The sequence below is a fragment of the Rhinopithecus bieti genome, unplaced genomic scaffold (genome assembly GCF_001698545.2).
Source record: "Rhinopithecus bieti isolate Rb0 unplaced genomic scaffold, ASM169854v2 scaffold_10347, whole genome shotgun sequence".
Lineage (NCBI taxonomy): Eukaryota > Metazoa > Chordata > Mammalia > Primates > Cercopithecidae > Rhinopithecus > Rhinopithecus bieti.
The window spans coordinates 76,063-95,065 of record NW_016806836.1 but is presented as its reverse complement, the minus strand read 5'-3'; the positions used below and the strand labels follow the sequence as shown (position 1 = coordinate 95,065).

At 50.3% G+C, this 19,003-nt stretch overlaps 1 protein-coding gene across 6 annotated transcripts in view; it reads right to left on the bottom strand.

The window, feature by feature from the left end:
- SULF2 (sulfatase 2) overlaps positions 1–19,003 on the bottom strand; it is a 134,998-nt gene that overhangs the window by 96,035 nt on the left and 19,960 nt on the right. For all 6 annotated transcript variants that reach the window (XM_017877882.1, XM_017877880.1, XM_017877881.1 and 3 more), the window contains exon 2: positions 9,674–9,948. In XM_017877882.1, coding sequence (XP_017733371.1) covers positions 9,674–9,848 — 175 coding nt within the window. In that variant the 5' untranslated portion in view covers positions 9,849–9,948. The remainder of the gene's footprint in view (positions 1–9,673; positions 9,949–19,003) is intronic.

Below are 19,003 nucleotides of genomic sequence, written 5' to 3'. Positions count from 1 at the left end.
CACCATCTGCCCAACAGCTCAGCCAAAAACCTAGGAGTCATCCCCGATTCCTCTTCCCTCACCCGCCCACTCACGATCTATCAAGCAAACCCTGCCGACCTTCCAAGCAGCACCGGAATCCACCCACCTCTCAGACTCTGCAGCGCCCCGTCCTGCTCCGTGCCACCAGCATCTCCCACCTGGACCGTTGCAACCACCACCTGATCTCCCTGCTTCCGCTCTTGTCCCTGGGCCACCCTCTTCACCCACAGCTGGGGTGTACCTCTGAGAACATGCATGCATAGCAGATCAGCTCAGAACATTCTGGGGTCCTTCCATCGGGCTTGCAATCAAATCCAGACCCTGCTGCACAGCCTGCTGGGGACCATCGGGTCTCCCCTGTCTGCTCTCTGCCCCCTTCCCCATCCTCCTCCCCTTCATTCCCCGGTCCTGCTGCCCTCCTCCAAGGTCCTGGCAAACCTGTTCCTGCCACAGGGCTCTTGCACGTGCTGTGCTTCTGCCTCGGGTTTCCACATGAACATGTAAACGTTTCCTCATGACGCAGGTCTCCCCAGTGTTCGGCCACACAGCCACACCTCCCACTGCTGGAGGAGTGTCCCACTCGCTGGGACACTTGCTCCTGATCTCCAATGTGGCTGAGACCCTCAGTTGCTCACCAGTATCTCTTTCCCCTTCTTCCTCTGATCAGGCCCTGACTTTATTTTCAATGCATCCATCTAGGAGACATTTCCCAGATTCCCTTACGGCCAAAGATGTGCCAGGAGCCTGCCTGTGGCCTTCCAGCCCTGCTCTCTGTCCAGTTCTCCACCCCAGGGCACTGGCCTGGAGGTGCTGGTTCAACAAGCCCCTTCACTCTCTGGGCTCTGGGTTGGATTTCACTGACAAGGGCCCCTGGCAGAAGAATAGCAAAAGAAGAAAGTGAGGTTGGCAGAGAGATTCCTCCACCTTCCTCTCCGTGGTGCCAACAGAGGGTGACAGCTCTTGTGAGGTGACCCTCTGTGTCTCCGGGTTCCAGTAACCTCTTGTCCCACTGATGCTAATTAGCCTGGGGCACTGCATTAGCCCTAGTGGTTTCCTCGCACTTGCTCACACTTTAGCAAAAAACACTTAAACCCGGCCGGGCGCGGTGGCTCAAGCCTGTAATCCCAGCACTTTGGGAGGCCGAGGCGGGCGGATCACGAAGTCAGGAGATCGAGACCATCCTGGCTAACATGGTGAAACCCTGTCTCTACTAAAATACAAAAAACTAGCCGGGCGAGGTGGCGGGCGCCTGTAGTCCCAGCTACTCGGAGGCTGAGGTGGGAGAATGGTGTGAACCCGGGAGGCGGAGCTTGCAGTGAGCCGAGATCGCGCCACTGCACTCCAGCCTGGGCGACACAGCGAGACTCCGTCTCAAAAACAAACAAACAAACAAACAAAAAAAACCCCACTTAATCAGCCTTTGAATGATTCAAATTTGCATGTACTTTATAATTCTTGCTGAGATCAAGTGGCTAAATAAATAAGATCTATTCGTGTTGCATGTGACTTCTGAAGTGGGTTCTTTTTTCTTTATCCTGCCCTTCTGCCTCTGCTTCCTTTTTCTTGCTGCCTAGAATGTGGCTGTGACAGCTGGAGCTCCAGCAGCTGTTCTAACCACAAGGTGACTTTGCAGATGGAAGCTATGCAGTAAGTATGACGGAACAGAAAGGCAGAGGAGGAGCTTGGGTCCCTGATAACCTTGAAGCCACCAAGCCAGTCCTAGACTGCCTACCTCCAGACATCTGTATAATTCTGTCTTGTTTAAGCCATGTTATTTTATGTTTGCTTTTACATGCAGCCAAATCTAATCCTGATACACTTAACTTCCAGAACTCAAGTGATCTCCCAAATGTTGCTGAACTGAAAAAAAATCATCTAACAGGAATGTGCTTGGCAAGCTGAACACCAGTGTGGGTCCAAATGAGCCTCTCTTCTTTCTGAGATAACCTGCATCCACATGTTTTTCCTCCTCTAGTGATCAGTGGCAGGAAGGCCAGGAGGTGGGATCTCAGAGAAGCTGAGCTGGAAGTTAGCACCGATCTGGTGTCTGGAATCTGGGCATGCTGTCCTGGGCTTCCAGCCATTTGACCCCTACAGAGAGTACTTGAGCCTGCGATTTGGAATTGATCTCCTGGATATCAGTCTGTGGCACAGGGTGTGGTTTCCTTGTGTTCACAGATGGAAAGTGGAAAACAGGAGGCCGGCCAGACCTCTGCTACGCCTTTCTTTCAAAAGCCTGCCTCTCCCACTGGACAGCTCTCCAGGCTGGATCCCTGCAACTTTCAGGATCTGGGAAGAGTCTCAGATTCAGCGAAGCACAAATAAGCACACAGTTTGTATACGATCCCCACCCTCCCCTACTCTAAGCCCACCCAGGCCTGGGCCTCTCTCCTCAACGTCTGACTGATGTGGCTGCCTATTGGACAGTTCCTGTTGGCTTTTCACAGGCACCTGCAACTTCCCAGGTCCAGAACAGAGCTTTCTTTACTTATTGATTGGTTTGTTGATTTATTGATTGAAACACAGTCTCATTCTGTTGCCAGGCTGGAGTGTAGTGGTGCGATCTCAGCTCACTGCAACCTCCGCCTCCCAGGTTCAAGCAAATCTCCTGCCTCAGCCTCTCGAGTAGCTGGGACTACAGGTGCGTGCCACCAGGCCCCACTAATTTTTGTACTTTTAGTAGAGATGGGGTTTCACTATGTTGGCCAGGATGGTCTCGATCTCCTGACCTTGTGATCCGCACATCTCGTCCTCCCAAAGTGCTGGGATCACAGGCTTGAGCCACCGCACCCGGCCCAGAGCTTCTAACCATGGCTTTCCCCATCTGTATACACAGAAAATCCATTCTCATGGTTTTTCAGGCCACAACCTTGGAGTCATTCTCAACTCTTCTTTCCCATCCCACATCAGTTCCATCAGCAGCACTTGTATCAGCTCTACCTTTGAAATATGACCAGCACTTACTACTTTCCTCACTCTGGTCTGAGCCGCCGTCATCTCATGCCTGGACCACTGCAACAGACTCCTCACTGGGCTCATCTCACACGTGGACTGTTGCAGTAGACTCCTTACTGGACACCCTGCTCTCACTACACCTATTCAGTCTACTCTTCTAGAGGCGTCCTTGGAAGACACAAATCAGGTGGTGTTCCTCCTCTGCTCAATGTCCTCTATTGGTGTCCATCTCACTCAGAAAGCCAAAATCCTCCTCCCATTCAAAGGCTCATGCCCTGCACGGTCCATCCAACCACCACCTCCCCATTACTGCTCACTTTTCCTGCTGTCCTTGTGCACACTGCTCTGGCCTCTTTGCTGCTCTGAGCCTGCTGGCACAGTATCTACCTCAGGGCCTTTGCACACACTGTTCCCTATGTCTGGAGTGCTCTTCCCCAGGAAACCCCCTTGACTGGTTTCCTTACCTTCTTTGCTCAGATTTCCCCTTCCCAATGAGACTACCCTATAGAAAATGCCAGTGATTCTTTTCTCCACCTTTCTCCTGGTTGATTGCCCCTCCTAGCTTCCCCTCCTGGATTTATTCTCCTCCTCACTTTGTGCTCTCTTGTGTACTATAGATTCGACGTGTCTTGTTAACTCTTACATTAGAATGTAAGCTCTGTTTAGTTTGTTTGCTGTTGGATCTCCTTTGGCACACAGTATGTGCTCAGGAAACACCTGCTGAATGAATGAGTCTGGTCTCTTAGCAGCTGCTTCAGAGAGCGCCACGTGAGGGTGTCACAAGCATCTCTCTAAATGGATTGCACACCAGCTACCTGCCTTCTTCTGGTGCCAGCTTCTGAATTTTCCTTTAGGGAACCTGCTCTATCCCAATCCCAGTCCTCGTGGTTCAAGTGGGGTTGGCTCCAGTCCTGGCTCCAGGAACATGCACATGACTCCATCCGGCCAACCACTGTGTTCCATTCCCCTGAATCTGGTTGACCAGAAGTCCCAGACAGTGTCAGACCAAAAAGACTCAATTTGGGGACTGTCTTCTAGGTGAGAGCAGCTCTCTTTCCACAGGGACAGTTTGCACCTGTATGGTGTTCATGTGGGTCTAGCAATGCCAAGAACGCTGGCTGGAGAGCTGGCCTGAGAGTGAAGCCAACTTGGAGGAAAGCTGAGATCAGGGAGAGATGGAGGGACAGAGGCCATCCAGAGACAAAGCTTCTGGATCTAACCGCACCTGCAGCTCAGTGTATACTTGGACTTACTTATATGAGTCCAATAAAGTCCCCTTTTTGTTTCCTCGATCCTGCTTGAGTTGGGTTTACATCACCCGTAACGGAGAGAATCTAGGCTGACAGACAGTGGTTGTGACACACGCGTTTTTAACATCCAGTGGAATGCTGGTTCCCCTGGTACTTTTGCAGGCCCCAAAACCACCACTCAGTTGCTTTTTGCAAGCCATGATGGTGCAACTCTGTTCATCGGCAGAGGCAGTAACAGCAGAAGAACCCATGGCAAACTTGATTGACAACTGCCACTCAAATGATGGGATATGTCGCCATGCCAGGCTCACATACCTGGCAGAGTGGGCGCCAGCTCACCCCACTGTCAGCCAGAGGAGACTCTACAGTAATGTTGCTGTTCAGTGCCATGAGACACTTAGATTTTAATGTCATTTTGATATATAAAGCTTGCTATAGACAAACAGTACTGTGGCATTGGCCCAGGGTGCTCTAACAGACGATGGCTTTAACAACCCAAGTGAGAGCAAACTGTCACACATATGACAGGTGCCAGGTATTCAGTCCTCACAAGAATGCCAGGGAGACAGATCATCTCCACTTTATAGATGAGTAAACTGAGGCACAGAGAGGGCAAGTCTTTCCCAAGGGCACACAGTCAGTGGCAGAGTGAGGATTTGAACCCAGTGGCTAATGAGACAGCTCTTACCCTTGCAACTTTGCTCAGAGTATTCTCCTTTAGAGATGTTCTGAAAGGCTGGGGGCAGCAGCTCACACCTGTAATCCCAGCACCTTGGGAGGCCGATGGGGGCGGATTGCTTGAGCTCAGGAGTTTGCAACCAGCCTGAGCAACATGGCAAAAACCCATCTCTAAAAAAAAAAAAAACAAACAAAAAAACAAAACCAAAAAAATTAGCTGGGTGTGATGGTGTGCACCAGTAGTCCCAGCTACTTCAGGGGCTGAGGTAAGAGGATTGCTTAAGCTCAGGAGGTTGAGGCTGCAGTAAGCAGTGATCACGCCACTGCATTCCAGCCTGGGTGACAGAGCGAAACCTTGTCTCAAAAAATATAAACAAACAAATAAAGATGTTCTGAAAGGCAAAGAATTCTTTTGAAATGCAAACATCAGGCCAGGCATGGTAGCTCACATCTGTGATCCCAGCATTTTGGGAGGCCAAGACGGCGGATTGCCTGATGTCAGGAGTTCAAGGCCACCCTGGCCAACATGGTGAAACCCCATCTCTACTAAAAATACAAAAATTAGCTGGGCATGGTAGCAGGCACCTGTAATTCTAGCTACTTGGGAGGCTGAGACAGGAGAATCACGTGAACCCAGGAGGCGGAGGTTGCAGTGAGCCGAGATCGCACCACTGTACTCCAGCCTGGGTGACAGAGTGAGACTCTATCTCAAAAAGAAGTGCAAACACTGCATGTAGTCTCGCGGGGCACACTTCAAATCTGACCATCTGTGGGACCCCTAAAAGGCAACCATCTCTGCCTGGTGTGAACGCTCAGGAAAATGAGCACTAGGGAATCCACCCCGATATTCTGGGGTTTGGAGTCTGGCTGTATCCTTAACCCTCTGACACAAGAGCCACCACCAAGTGGTGCCCATGTAAGTGGGGCTCTCACATCAAAAGCTTGATAAAGTTCTTCTCTTTTCTAGTCCCTATCCTGCTGATCAGGTCAAGAAGAAAGTCTGGCAGGTGCTACTTCACCTTTAACGCTGCTTCTGAAACTGCCCATCACCCTCATTACAGCAGAGCCACACAGGCTTCGTGGGAGGCAGCATCTTGCTGACATTTAAAAACACTACTTGGTTTTCACTGTGTTTGGTTTTGCAGTGATCCTTTACCGAAGGCAATGTGTATTGTTTTTTTCCCTTACAGTCAGAATTTGGAGGTTTCCTTTAAAATAATATTTAAGCGTCAAAAATAAGTCCAGTTAAAGAAATTCTCAAGTCATACATGAGAACTGGGATGCTGCAAAAATTCTCTTGCTCCAGGCCAGAAACATGTAATCCTCTTGGTGTCTCAGAGCCTGTCGGAGCCCCAGAGGCTCCCCAGAGGTTTAGATCAAATTAAACCAGTAAACCCTGGCAGAGCCCAAAGATTCTACAGCCTCCCTGAACAAAGGACGTCTGCGAATGAGACCTTCACCTCCACGTGCTTCCCTCTTACTCTTTTGGAGTGGAAGGCCAGCAGAAGTCCACTGGTCTCTGAGGGTCACCGAGACACAGGGATGTCCCCAACTACTTTGAACATGTAATGATAATTTAGGCCACTTACAAACTAGTATGGCCCTGGAAGCAGTTCCCCTGGGCATTTGACAATTTCAAAAGACAGCTCGGGGAGTCAAATGCGTGCAGGGAAAGGAACATCGAATACACGTGGTACAGTTCTGACCCCCCAACCTTGCAATGAGGAAACAGAACAAGTCCCTCATCTTGTGTATCTGGCACCAGTCCTCCCAACCGGACCCTAATGAGGATGGACGTCTGTTCTCTGTCCTGGGACTAGAAAGAATCCTGGGATTATCTCAGTTGAGAAGTCTCCAGTCCAGAGGGCTGTCAGAACTGCTGCACAGATGAGCAGAAAATAGCAAATGATAAATTTTTTAGGACCACCCGCTGCATGCCAGTTGTAGCAGACTGTGAGATAATGTATTGGGCTTTTTTGGGACATGCATTATTGATCTGGGTCTGTCTAGTGGTTTATAAAAAGCCTATCATGCTCCTCCCACAACCACCTTCCCATCCCTCACCTCCTGAAGGAGGCTCAGTCTCCTTCAAAACCCAGTGCTGCTGGTAGAAGAGGTCTGGCTTGTCTGCAGAGGGCAAGACTTGCAGGCCCTGATCTATGCTGTGTAATGCTATTGGGCAAGAGCTGACACAGGCCACTGAACACCAGGGGCTCTAAACCCACAGCATCCACCTCCTGGAATTTATCCTTCAGAAGCACTCCCTTGCCTGTGCAAAGATGCCTGTTAAAATTTCCAGCAACAATATCTGTAACAGTGAAAAACTAACAAACGCACACACTACCAATCTGAAAAGAACTCAATATCCACCCCAGGAATCTGACTAAACAGAGCGGTGGCTAAGATCATGTGTTCTGGGTTCAAATCTTGTTTTTCTCTTTTTTTCTGAGATGGGGTTTTGTTCTATTGCCCAGGCTAGAGAAGTGGTGTGACCTAGGCTCACTGCAGCCTTGACCTCTTGAGCTCAAGTGATCCCTCCACCTCAGCCTCCCACTAGCTGCTACTACAGGTGTGTGCCACCATCCTTGGCTGATTTTTATATTTCTTGTTAAGACGGGGTCTTACTATGTTGCCCAGGCTGGTCTTGAACTCCTGGCCTCAAGTGATCCTACCTCCTCAGGCTCGCAAAGTGCTGGGATGTGAGCCACTGCACCCAGCTCAAATCATGTTTAATCACATTCCAGCTGTGCAAACTTGGACAAGTGGCTTCTCTCTGCCTCAGTTTTTCCATCTGTCAAATGGAGAGAAGAAATCTCTATATTTTAAGTCAGCCACGGCTTTCTTTGTTCTCCTCTCTCCTGTGTCTACTTCATACCTGTAGCTCCTTTCCTTGTATGTGCATACACTGTTGGTTTCCTTATATCTGCATATGCAGTTGGTTTCTTTTTATCTGGATCCACTGTTGGTTTTATTCACAAGTCACAGGCAAAATTCAGTGAGATTCAGACATGAGACTTAGCTGGATCATGCTGCAAACATGTGTTGTTCCTAAGAGTGGGTATTCAGTCACTCACCTGTTGATTCAGGCCGCAAACTAGGAGTTGCCCTTGAAATGTCTCTTTTCCTTAACCCGCATACCTAACCCATGGATCAGTTTATTTCCCAAACATACCTCAGGTGGGACCACCCAGATCTGAGCTTCCATCATCACTGCCCTATCACGACATTGGCCTCTGAATGGGTGTCCTGTTTTTGCCCTTACCCCTGCAATTTAATTTCATCAAAAGAGCTGGGGGGATCCTGTTGGAACCTAAGTGAGGTCATGGCCTTCCTCTTCTTAAGGCCCCCTTATCCACGTCTATTTTACTAACAATCAAACTCAAAGCCTCCACCACGGCCACAAGGCCTGGTGCGACCTGGGCTAAGTCGGCTGCTCAGCCTCATCTCTCTCCATCACGGCCCCACTCCCTCCACTCCAGCTCCCTGGCACTTTTTGTTTTTTGGCTCCAAACCACCGAGCTCATTTCTATCTCAGTATCTTTGAATTTTCTGTTCTCCCCACCTGGAATGAGCCTCCTCCAGTTCTCTGGCTCCTGACACAGTGCACTGAATGGAACAAATGCGTAATAAACATCTGCTGGATGAACGAACGAACGTGCAGGGCATCGGAAATTCTAGGCATGACTACAACCAGAACAGTGTAGGGGCTACACCATGTCAGATCAAGAAGCTCTGAGGTCCAGGTGCTGCCTGCCAGACCTCTCTGCAAAATTCTGCAAGAAACAAAACACACCTTTCTGGCCACAGTCTGCAGACTCCCCATAGTTATCAAATGTACCTCATTCTAAACACTGCCAGGAGATAGGTATCCTATGTGTCATATGGTCAATAAAAGCTCTGGGCTCTGACTGCTTCCTAGCTACAAATTCTTCTTGCACTGAGAAGCTCCCAGAGGAAAAAATCTATACTTGTGATCATTAATACAAAGCACTGCAAGGAACAACTTGGTTTTATGTAAATTACCTTTTCCTGGTAGCTAAAAGACAAATTCAGGTTGTCAAGGCTAACCTAGTGAACCTTCACATTTGTTGCCACCAATAACGTGCTGTTATCCTTTGAGAGTGGATGGAGGCCGAGGGACGACCTTTCATGGGATCAATGATTGGCAGTCTTTGCCACAACCCACAAGAGCCTCCAAAATCTGGTTCCAGGCTCATGTCTCATCTTTTATTTATTTATTTTTTTTGAGACAGAGTCTCACTCTGTCACCCAGGCTGGAGTGTAGTGGTGTGATCTCCACTCACCACAACCTCTTTCTCCCAGATTCTAGAGATTCTTGTGCCTCAGTCTCCTCAGTAGCTGGGGTTACAGGCGTGCGCCACCATGCCTGGCTCATTTCTGTAGTTTCAGTAAAGACGGGGTTTCACCACGTTGGCCAGGCTGGTCTCAAACTCCTGACTTCCAGTGATCCACCCACCTCGGCCTCCCAAAGTGCTGGGATTATAGGCGTGAGCCACCGCGCCCAGCCTGTTCTCTTTAACTCTCTGGAGAAGTCCAGGAATGGTTCTGCAACTGGAGGAGGGTAGAGACCCCTAACCTTGAGGACCCAGTTGTGACCCCAAACACGTGTGGGTGCCATGTCTTGGTTTCAACATACTCAAAAATGACCACTATGAATCAACACCAGCGCCTCGCCTCAGAAGCCTCAGCCTAACCCAGGGACCCTGAGCCAAGGGGCCAAGGTGCCACCCTGGGGCCCTGAGGCTTACCCAGCTCCACGTCCTGGTCGTCTGTCAGCACCAGGATGATGTTGGGGCGGATGTTCCTGCGGTCCCTCTGAAACCTGCCTTTCAGGCGGTGGTGCGACAGAAAGGCTGAGCTTCCACCCAGCAGGGAGAACACCATTGCGGACAGCAAGCACAGCACGAGGCTCGGGGGGCCCATCTTCTTTTTTGGCTGATCTGGTGCTTCTTTTGGGATGCAGGAGTCTGAAGTTGGGTCTGCGGTATTGTTTCTTTTCCCTCGTCCCTCTTTACTCACAAATCTAGAGGAGGAGGAAGAATCAGGTCAATATTTATGTCAAGGCTGCCGGCTGCTCATTCTTGCATAATGATTTGTACAGTGGCTGGCATGAACAATGGGAGTTTCTTTGAACAGGGGTGGCTATGGCAGAGTGAAAACTCAACTCCGCTGAAGTTAGCAAAGTCTTTACAATTTGCTTGGTCAACAAACGGGCAGAAAAGCCTTCTGTGGCCACTTCTGCAGAAACAATTTCTTCCCTATATCCAGTGAACCTCTGATGTGTTGGTGGCAGCCCAAGACCCGAGTCAGATAATAGCCGTCTCTGAATAATCCACCCAATTCCACCACCAAATCGTCCCCAGGGAGAGGAACAGCAGTGGGCTGGTCTCAGGGAGTGAATATTTGCGTCCTCTTGTAGCTGCCCACACCGTGGGGTACGGAGCTGAGGGAGATGAAGCTGCAGCTCCCTGTCAGTGGGGGATTCAATCAGGGGTTTAAACGAGCGCCTGGAGCTGGACGTTTTGGGCTGGACAACTGGCATGTTTGAGTGCCAGATCTTCCACTCACTGGCTCAGTGTTTCCATGAGCAAGCCTGTTTGGAACCTCGGTTTCCCCCATGAATAAAATGGGTAGACAGGGCCATTGTAAGATCTCAGTCTGCTGGGGATGCGCCTGAAAGGCCCTTGTTCAGGGATCTTGTAATTGGGCAAAAAGGTATTCCTATTAGTTTTTTGTTTTGTTTTTTTCCCCAGTTTTGCTCTTGTCGCTCAGCCTGGAGTGCAATGGCGCAATCTCGGCTCACTGTGACCTCTGCCTCCGGGGTTCAAGCGAGTCTCCTCCTCAGCCTCTGCAGAAGCTGAGATTACAGGCGCCCGCCCCCACACCTGGCTAATTTTTTGTATTTTTAGTAGAGATGGGATTTCACCATGTTGGCCAGGCTGGTCTTGAACTCCTGAACTCAGGTGATCCCCATCTTGGCTTCTCAAAGTGCTGGGGTTATAGGTGGGAGCCACTGTGCCCAGCCTAAGTTGCAGAATAAATGAAATGACAATAGAGAAAATTGAGCGCTAACACCCGGAGGGGGACGACCTGCCACGGGCCACTGTGCCTTCAGTCACCCCCCTGGCCCCAGGTCACCAGCGAAGGTGGGTGCAGGGAGGTGGGGACGCGACTCTGGCTCGAGCAGGTCTCTAATCTCGCCCTGCTCTTCGGTCTCTGCGGTCATTTTTTCACTTCTTGAGGAAATGAGCCTTCAAGTTCTATCCAGATATAGACTTTTGGTATCATTTATTTAAAACAAGAGTGCAAGTGAGACAGCCACAGCCTGCAGATCCGCCGGGAGGAAGACAAACACCATGGGGGCAGCTGTGTCACTGTGACCTTGAAAGGGTCTGTTTGTCCTTGCCCTCCATGGAGGAACCCCAGCCATCAGCTCAAAGTCATGACTCAGAGGCTCAGAAAGGGCTCCGGTTTCGGCAGGGGGATGTGCTGCCTGCTTCATCTCTCCTGGGGACCGCAAGGCGGCCTGAGGGGTCTCCTGCCTCCCTCTTCCCTGCCCCCATCCTCCATTCTTCCCAGGGCAGCCGGAGGGATCTTCCTAAAACACAGATCAGATCCCAGCACTGGGCAGGGGAGGGCACTGTGCCTCGTGCAGGTGGAGACTGAAGGGGGTGCTCACTCCCAGGCTGTACAAGTGTCAGGCACTCACCTCACCTTAGTGCCAGTCCTGTGCTCACCTGTTGCACCTTCCCCGGCTGCTCATGGCTCACAGGATAAAATGCAAACTTCTCACCAGGGCTGCCTGGGCCCCGTGAGATCTGGCCCCTGCCCACTTCTCCCCGACCTCTCCTTTCTAGCCCCACTGGCTTCTTTCTGCTGAATGGACAAATCCAGCTGCTCTCTGCCCCAGGGTCTTTGCACCTGCTCTTTTAAAAATAACTCCTGCGGCTGGGTGCCGTGGCTCACGCCTGTAATTCCAGCACTTTGGGAGGCCGAGGTGGGTGGATCACCTGAGGTCAGGAGTTCAAGATCAGCCTGACCAATGTGGTGAAACCCCATCTCGACTAAAAATACACAAATTAGCTGGGCATGGTGGCACATGCATGTAAGCCCAGCTACTTAGGAGGCTGAGGCAGGAGAATCGTTTGAACCTGGGAGATGGAGGTTGCAGTGAGCCGAGATCATGTCATTGCACTCCAGCCTGGGTGATGCAGTGAGACTCTGTCTCGAAAACAACAACAACAAAAGCTCCTGCTTTGTACTCCTGGCTCCTTCTGTCAAAAGAGCAAATGTCATCACCTCAGAGAGGCCTGCCCTGACCACCTCATTTAAAGTGGGGCCCCCAACCCAGGTACTCTGCATTTTATAACCGGTTTTATTTCTCTTGTAATCACTACTACAGCCTGCAATTTCTTATTTATTGTCCAATTCTTCCCCACTAGGGGGTCAGCTCCCTGAGGACAGAGACAGGCTTATGTTATTCATGGCTGTCTCCAGGCCTTGGCACAAATACTTAGATAAATAAAGGAATGGAGGTTCTGTTAAGGTCCTTTGAGTTCTGCAGAGTGAGGGACGCTGGAGTTGGCAGGGCCACGCCATACCTCGGGTCTACATGGCTCAGAGGTGTCCATCACTGATGCCTTGCCCCAGCCACCCTCCATGGACACCAACGAGGAGCTGGCCACTGGGTTCTCTGGGCAGCGCAACGGTTGAAAAATCCCAGCAAGGATCCCTCCTGCTCCATTTCTCCCTCAGCTCTGCTTGGGACCCTGGGAGGCTGAGCTCTATAAATGGTGCGGTTGGCACATCCCTGCTCTCTGGCTTCCGGCTGGGAGGCTGCAGCATGGGAGGTGTAGGAAGTCAGTGCATTTATTCTCCCTCCCGCATGCAGTAGCTCCCCAGGCAGTAGCCTTCGTGTCTCTGCGTGTGGATGCAGCTCCTGCTGGGGACACCTCCTGGCTCTAGTGTCTCCCCAGTTCTGAGTTCACCTCTCCCTCCTCTTGCCCCATCAAGTCTAGGGAAAGTAAGGGCTCCTTTTGCTACCAGTTCCTGGGTGCAGCATCATTTCTTTGCTCCCTTTGCCCACCTGCCTCTGAAAATAGTGCTTTCAATCAACTCTCCTAGCTGCCCCGATGCGCCTCCTAATTTACTTCATTCAGGGACCTGTATCCTGTGTCAGGCTGGCCAGGACAGCATGTCTCCCTTCTAGCACCTCCCCTGGAAGCAGGGAGCAGGCTCCGCTCAATGCCTCCTTCCCACGTGGCTCTGAGAGAGAGTCACAATTTCAGGGGAGCTGGGGACACACTCAGTGCAGTTGTCTGACGTGAGAACTGTGCGTTTCATGGGACCAGAGGACGAACAACAGCTTCCTTCTCAATCTCTCATCTGCAGAGACATACACCTCATGACAGCCAGAGCCACTGCGGCGACTGTTTGCTGGGCACCTGCTTTGTGCCACGTGGTGTGACGGTTAAGGACATGGACTTTGGAGTTACTTGCTGAAAGACCCTGAGCTAGTAACTTAGCACCTTTGTGCCTCAGTTTTCTCATCTATGAAATGGGTGTGCAGGATTAAATGTGTTGCTATAGTGTGCTGGGACTAGAGCCTGGCCATGATACTAACTGGAATACATAATCCACAGTGTAAACCATTATTAGATTGATCCTACCACTGCAGTTGTCCTGCTTTGGGCACTCTGTGGCATCTCCTTCAACCTCCACCACGGCTCCCTCCTGCAAGTACTATTATTAGCTCCAGAGAAAACTGAGGCTTCATGACTGTCCTAAGGCCACCCAGAGAGAAGATGGCAGGGATGGGATGTGAATTCTGCCCTCCCTCACCGTTCAGTGTGGGCTTCTCATCCCGAAACTCAGATTTCCCAACTCTTCCCATTCAAAGACCACGGCCCTGATCTCTGCTGAATCTGCAGAGCCCTTCAGTGATTATTTGCTTAACGTGCTTCTTTAAATGGCCTCATTTTAAAATAAAAACACAAACACATGTTTTGGGAAAAGAACACTTCCTACCCAAAGATACATGGAAAGTGGACATCGCTTCCCTGTAGAGCTAATTGTACAAATGAAAGTCAAAGAAAGCTGAATCAGTGGAACTTGATTCAAATAGCGTCCCAGGCTTCGCGTGCCCTCGTGCTCACTCTCTCTTTTGAAGTGAGATTAGCAGGTGTTGAAAGGAGTCAAAGCACATTAGCACCATCTGAGACTTTCTGCTGGAGGTAACTGGAGGCTGAGACAGCTGAAAAGGAAACAAGCTCTAGCCATTGAATCAGTCCCTGAACCACCTCAAATCAGAGTAATCCTCCAACTATGTTGTTTATCTGATAGGGGTTGGCTGTGTCCCCCCCAAATCTCATCTTGAATTGTAGCTCCCGCAATTCCCACATGTTGTGGGAGGGAGCTGGTGGGAGATCACTGGATCATGGGGGTGGTGTCCCCCATACTGTTCTCCTGGTAGTGAATAAGTCTCATGAGACCTGATGGTTTTACAAAGGGTTTCCCCTTTTGCTTGGTTCTCACTTCCTCATCTGCCATCATGTAAGACGTGCCTTTCGCCCTCCACCATGATTGTGAGGTCCCCAGCCACGTGGAACTATGAGTCCATTAAATCTCTTTTTCTTTATAAATTACCTAGTCTCGGGTATGTCTTTATCAGCAGCGTGAAAAAAGACTAATACATTATCAGTGGCCCACGTCCCTCTATCGGGAAAGACTTTGCACTTGAAACTATGAGTGCACCAGCCAGTGTGCACACTCACGTTCCTTCAGACACAGAAGTGCAGTGCTAATATTGGGAGAATTCCGATGGGATACCCTACAAATAGCAACTCTCTGAACCCAGAAACCAATCCTAGTGAAAGCTTTGTGGAAGCTTGCAGCACACTCCAGTCTGCTCTGAGCTGTTTGCAGGTGTCAACCCAATTAATACGCACACCCACCCATCAGTATTTCACCCATTTTATGGATGAAGCAGCAGAGGCACAGAGTTAAAATCACTTTCCCACAATCATATAGGTATGTAAGTGGCAGAGCAGGGGTTCAAACCTAGTCTGGCCCGATTTGGGCAGCTCGACCAGGACCCCCTGGAAGCAGATCTTTGAGCAAGTTCCTAAGAGTCTTCCAGCCTCAGTCTCCTCATTTGCCAGGTGCCCTCCGAGGGCCTTTTTGGCCCTGGGCCTGTGATGCCAGGGTACAGGAGGGCTGGGAAGGGCCAAGGCCTAGAGACAGCCATGAATAACACAAGCCTGTCTCTCATTGGGAGCCCTGGGCTGGGTAAAGATGGAGCCCAGGGCACAGTCAGCTGGACTTTGTTCCTGGCTCCCACGTTGGTTTCAGAGCACCCCCCACTCCTGGGCAGCTCTCACCCGCTATCCTCTGGATGGAAGTCAGAGCTCTGGCACCAGAAGCCAGAGAATAACAGGAGCTAATTATTTCATCAGATCAAGTCATCAGTGGGTCGATTTTTGATGAATTCCCCTGGCTCGGACTTCTCCTGGCCTCGTGCCAGTCTCTCTCCGGATGCTGAAGAAATCAATTAAAGATGACACAAGGGATTCTGCCTTGTTTTTTCCCTTTTTCTTGGTAAAATATTCAACGTGGCTAAACCGAGAGAGTACTGGTGAAATATTCAAAGTGGCTGAACTGAGAGAGCACCCAGTGAACCCATGCAGCACCAGCCGCCTGCCACTCCATCCCTGCCGTGGACAACACCTCTCCTTCCCACCAGCTCCTTTCCAGGTCCCTCTGGCTCCTCCTCTCCATCCTGAATCTTCTCCAGGACCTTGGCAAAGGCTCCCCAGCCCAGGAGACATCTCTGGAAACACCTAACATCCTGAGCATTTAGAAACATCATTTTTACTTCTCAACTTCTCTGCCGACCTGCAGAAAGGAACTGGTCTCAGAGTGACTGATGCCCCCGCCTTCCCAATGCCACACACCACAGCAGTGAACAAACACCCGGGACCTCATCCAGACCGGTTCAGAGACCCAGATAGGCCGTTTTCCTCTGAGGATCCCCAAATCCAACAAGAGGGAGAGAGAGAAGTTTGGGAATCATCAGGCAGCTGAGGTGGCGGGAGAGGAAGAAGGGGCCAGGGGCAGGAGGAGGCACTGGTCAGATGGGAAACGTCCACGTGAGGCAGAAATAAAGCAAACTGTGGATGTGCAGATATGTCCCATGCGCTGGGGCCAGAGCCCCATAACAGACCTAGCAGTCTCCCCAGGTGGTCCAGAGGGCCTGATCATTTCTCTCTTCCTTCTTTCACTTTACAAGTATGTACGAAGGGCCTCCTATGAGGCACAGTGTTCAGTGATAGGAGAATCCTGCCTGGATTCTAACAGCCTCCTAACTGGTTTCCCTGCTTCTACCTCGTCCCTTCCATCAAGCAGCCAGACAGACCCTGTTAAAACAAAAGCAAGGGCCTGCCTTCCTTCACTGAACAGCCTTCAAGGACTCCCATCCCATGCAGAGTAAAACCCAAAAACCTCCAAAGAGGCTACAAGAACCCACCCAACCTGCTCCATCACCTCTCCGACCTTATTGCCTTCCCCTCTCTCCCGTGCACACCCGGCTCCAGTCACACGGTCTCTGTACTGTTCCTTGCACATGCTAGCACACCCCACCCCGGGGCCCTTGAACTTGCTGCTTCCTCTGCCTGGAGCCTTCATCAGGTGATCTTCATCATCCCTTCTTCCCCCTCTTCAGGTCTTTGCTCGAATTTCACCTTGGCAGGTTAAAAGCGAAATCTGTGCCCTCCCCAGTAGCACTTAATCACCTCTCACAACTAGCTCCTTTACTTCTTTGTGGGTGTCCTCCAGCAGAATATCAGCCCCATGATGGTGCAGGTTTTTGTCATTTTGTTCAGATCTATATCCTCAAGAGTTAAAACAGTGCTTGGGGCATAGCAGGCATTCAACATACTTACTGGCTTAACAAAGAATTATCTCCCGCCTCCTAACAACCCCTGTTAGTGCTTTGAGGCCACAGGTGTTCTTACTGTATATAAGACCAACACAGGAAACACCCTAGCACAACAACGATGAAGGATAGCTAACATGACAGGCCCTGCACGATTCTAAGCACTTTCAGTGTGTGAACTCATGTCACCCTTACAACAACCTTGTGGGTTGGGATGCTCCATTTACAGACAAGGAAGATAAGGCACGGACAAGCTCCAGAACCTGCCCAGTGTCATGCAGCATGGGTGCTGAATACTGTCCCTTTGGTCCTCCCTTCCCATCTTCTCTCCACCCCCAAATCCAATAAGAGAAGGAGAGAGAAGAGTTTGGTAATCATTAGGTAGTTGAGGTGGTGGGAGAGGAAGAAGGGGCTACAGGCAGAAGGCGGCATTGGTCAGACGGGAAACACTGACGAGAGGTGGAAAGAAAGGAAATTGTGGGTGTGCAGATACGTCCCATGGGCTGGGGCCAGAGCCCCGCAACAGAAATGGGGGCCTCCCCAGGTGGTCCAGAGAGCCTGATCATTTCTCTCTTCCTTCATTTACTTTACAAACATTTATGAAAGGCCTGCTATATGTGAGGCACAGTGTTCAGTGATAGGAGAATCTTGCCCAATTACAACAATAATCCACTCTTCCCTGTCCCCTGGGAGGTTCACTTGGATGTGCCACCTCCAAGTGACAGATAAAGCAAGCAAGCCAGTATTACTATTTGTACACAGACATTCTGACCCCAGAGCCTACTCTTTTGACACTTATGCTGACTTGGAAAGCAACAAATGACACAAGGGACTGAGGTTAAATGTGTTGCATAAGCAGGAAGAGGAAAGGGGAAACTGCTGACCTGCAGCAGTCAGGGAGGGCTTCCTGGAGGAGTACTTAGCATAAACTGTGAGCAGCCTAATAGGAGCAAAGTTCTGAAGAATCCACAAGGATTTGGATAGCCCGTGAAGAGGAGGGTAGAAGACAGGATGCTTCAGGCAGGAGAAACAGTTTGGGCAAAGAGCAAGCAGAGGAAACAGAGAGAGGACCCTGGAGGGGTGGGGAAGTGTGGTACCAAATCTCACAAACCCAGAAGCTGTCTAGACAGGGGATGACACACGCACATCTGTTAAACCTTACACTCCCCTGTGTCTCCCCTTCTTCCTGGCCCCAGGCTTTCTCCAGCCTTCTCCTCTTCGAGGCTGTCAAAGAAAGGACAGAAGCTCCCGTAACCTACGGGCCACAGCTTCTCCCTGTCTCCCTACCTAGGTCCAGGCATCTGGTGGCTCTCCTTGCCTGTTCTTGGAATTCCAAATGGAGGCACAGAACCAAGCCGGCTTTCAAGAACAGGGCAGGCCTGGGACAATAGAAGGGTCATTCAGAGGCGGGACGGAAAGATCAGGTTTCAAGACAAAGGCTCAGGATCTGGAAAGGAAATTAGGGCATAAAGATTGTAGACCAAAAATGCAGGGCTTAGGAACCCAGTTACCTGCCTAACTATTGATGTAACAAGAAATGCCTGAAGGCTTGTGTGTGCCAGGCACAGTTCTTGGCACTGTGGATGAAGCAGTGAAAAGAGAATTCCCTGCCCTCCTGGAAGTGATATTCTAAGTCAACACAGGAAAAGCTGGAGTTGAAAGACTCCAGCTACATGTGAGAATGATCAGAAAAGAGGACTGGAAATAATGGCAAACCACAGGCAAGCTGTGTGAACAGAGTGGCCATGGATTAAAGTTAGAGCACAAAGGAAATTTAGAAACAATACATTCAAGTCTTAGGAAGCTGAGCACCAAAATGTTTTTTGTATGTCAAGTGGGTCGATGTTTGACAGGCCATATAATTCACACCCTCAAATACCTGAGCATCTGCTACTTGCCTTATGCTATTTCATGATCCGTTAAAAAAAAAAAAAAAAAAGAACAGACAAAACTCTCGATTCTCACGGAGCTGACAGAGCGGACAGAGGCAAGAAAATAGCCTGATACTTACTTGGGGGAAAATGCAGCAGGGAACACACTGAGCAGGAAGAGGGGTATGATCTAGAGCTAGCCTGCCTGGGTTTGGATCTCGGCTCCACCACTTAACTAGACATTGGGCAAGGGTCTGAACCTCTTGTGTTCTCAG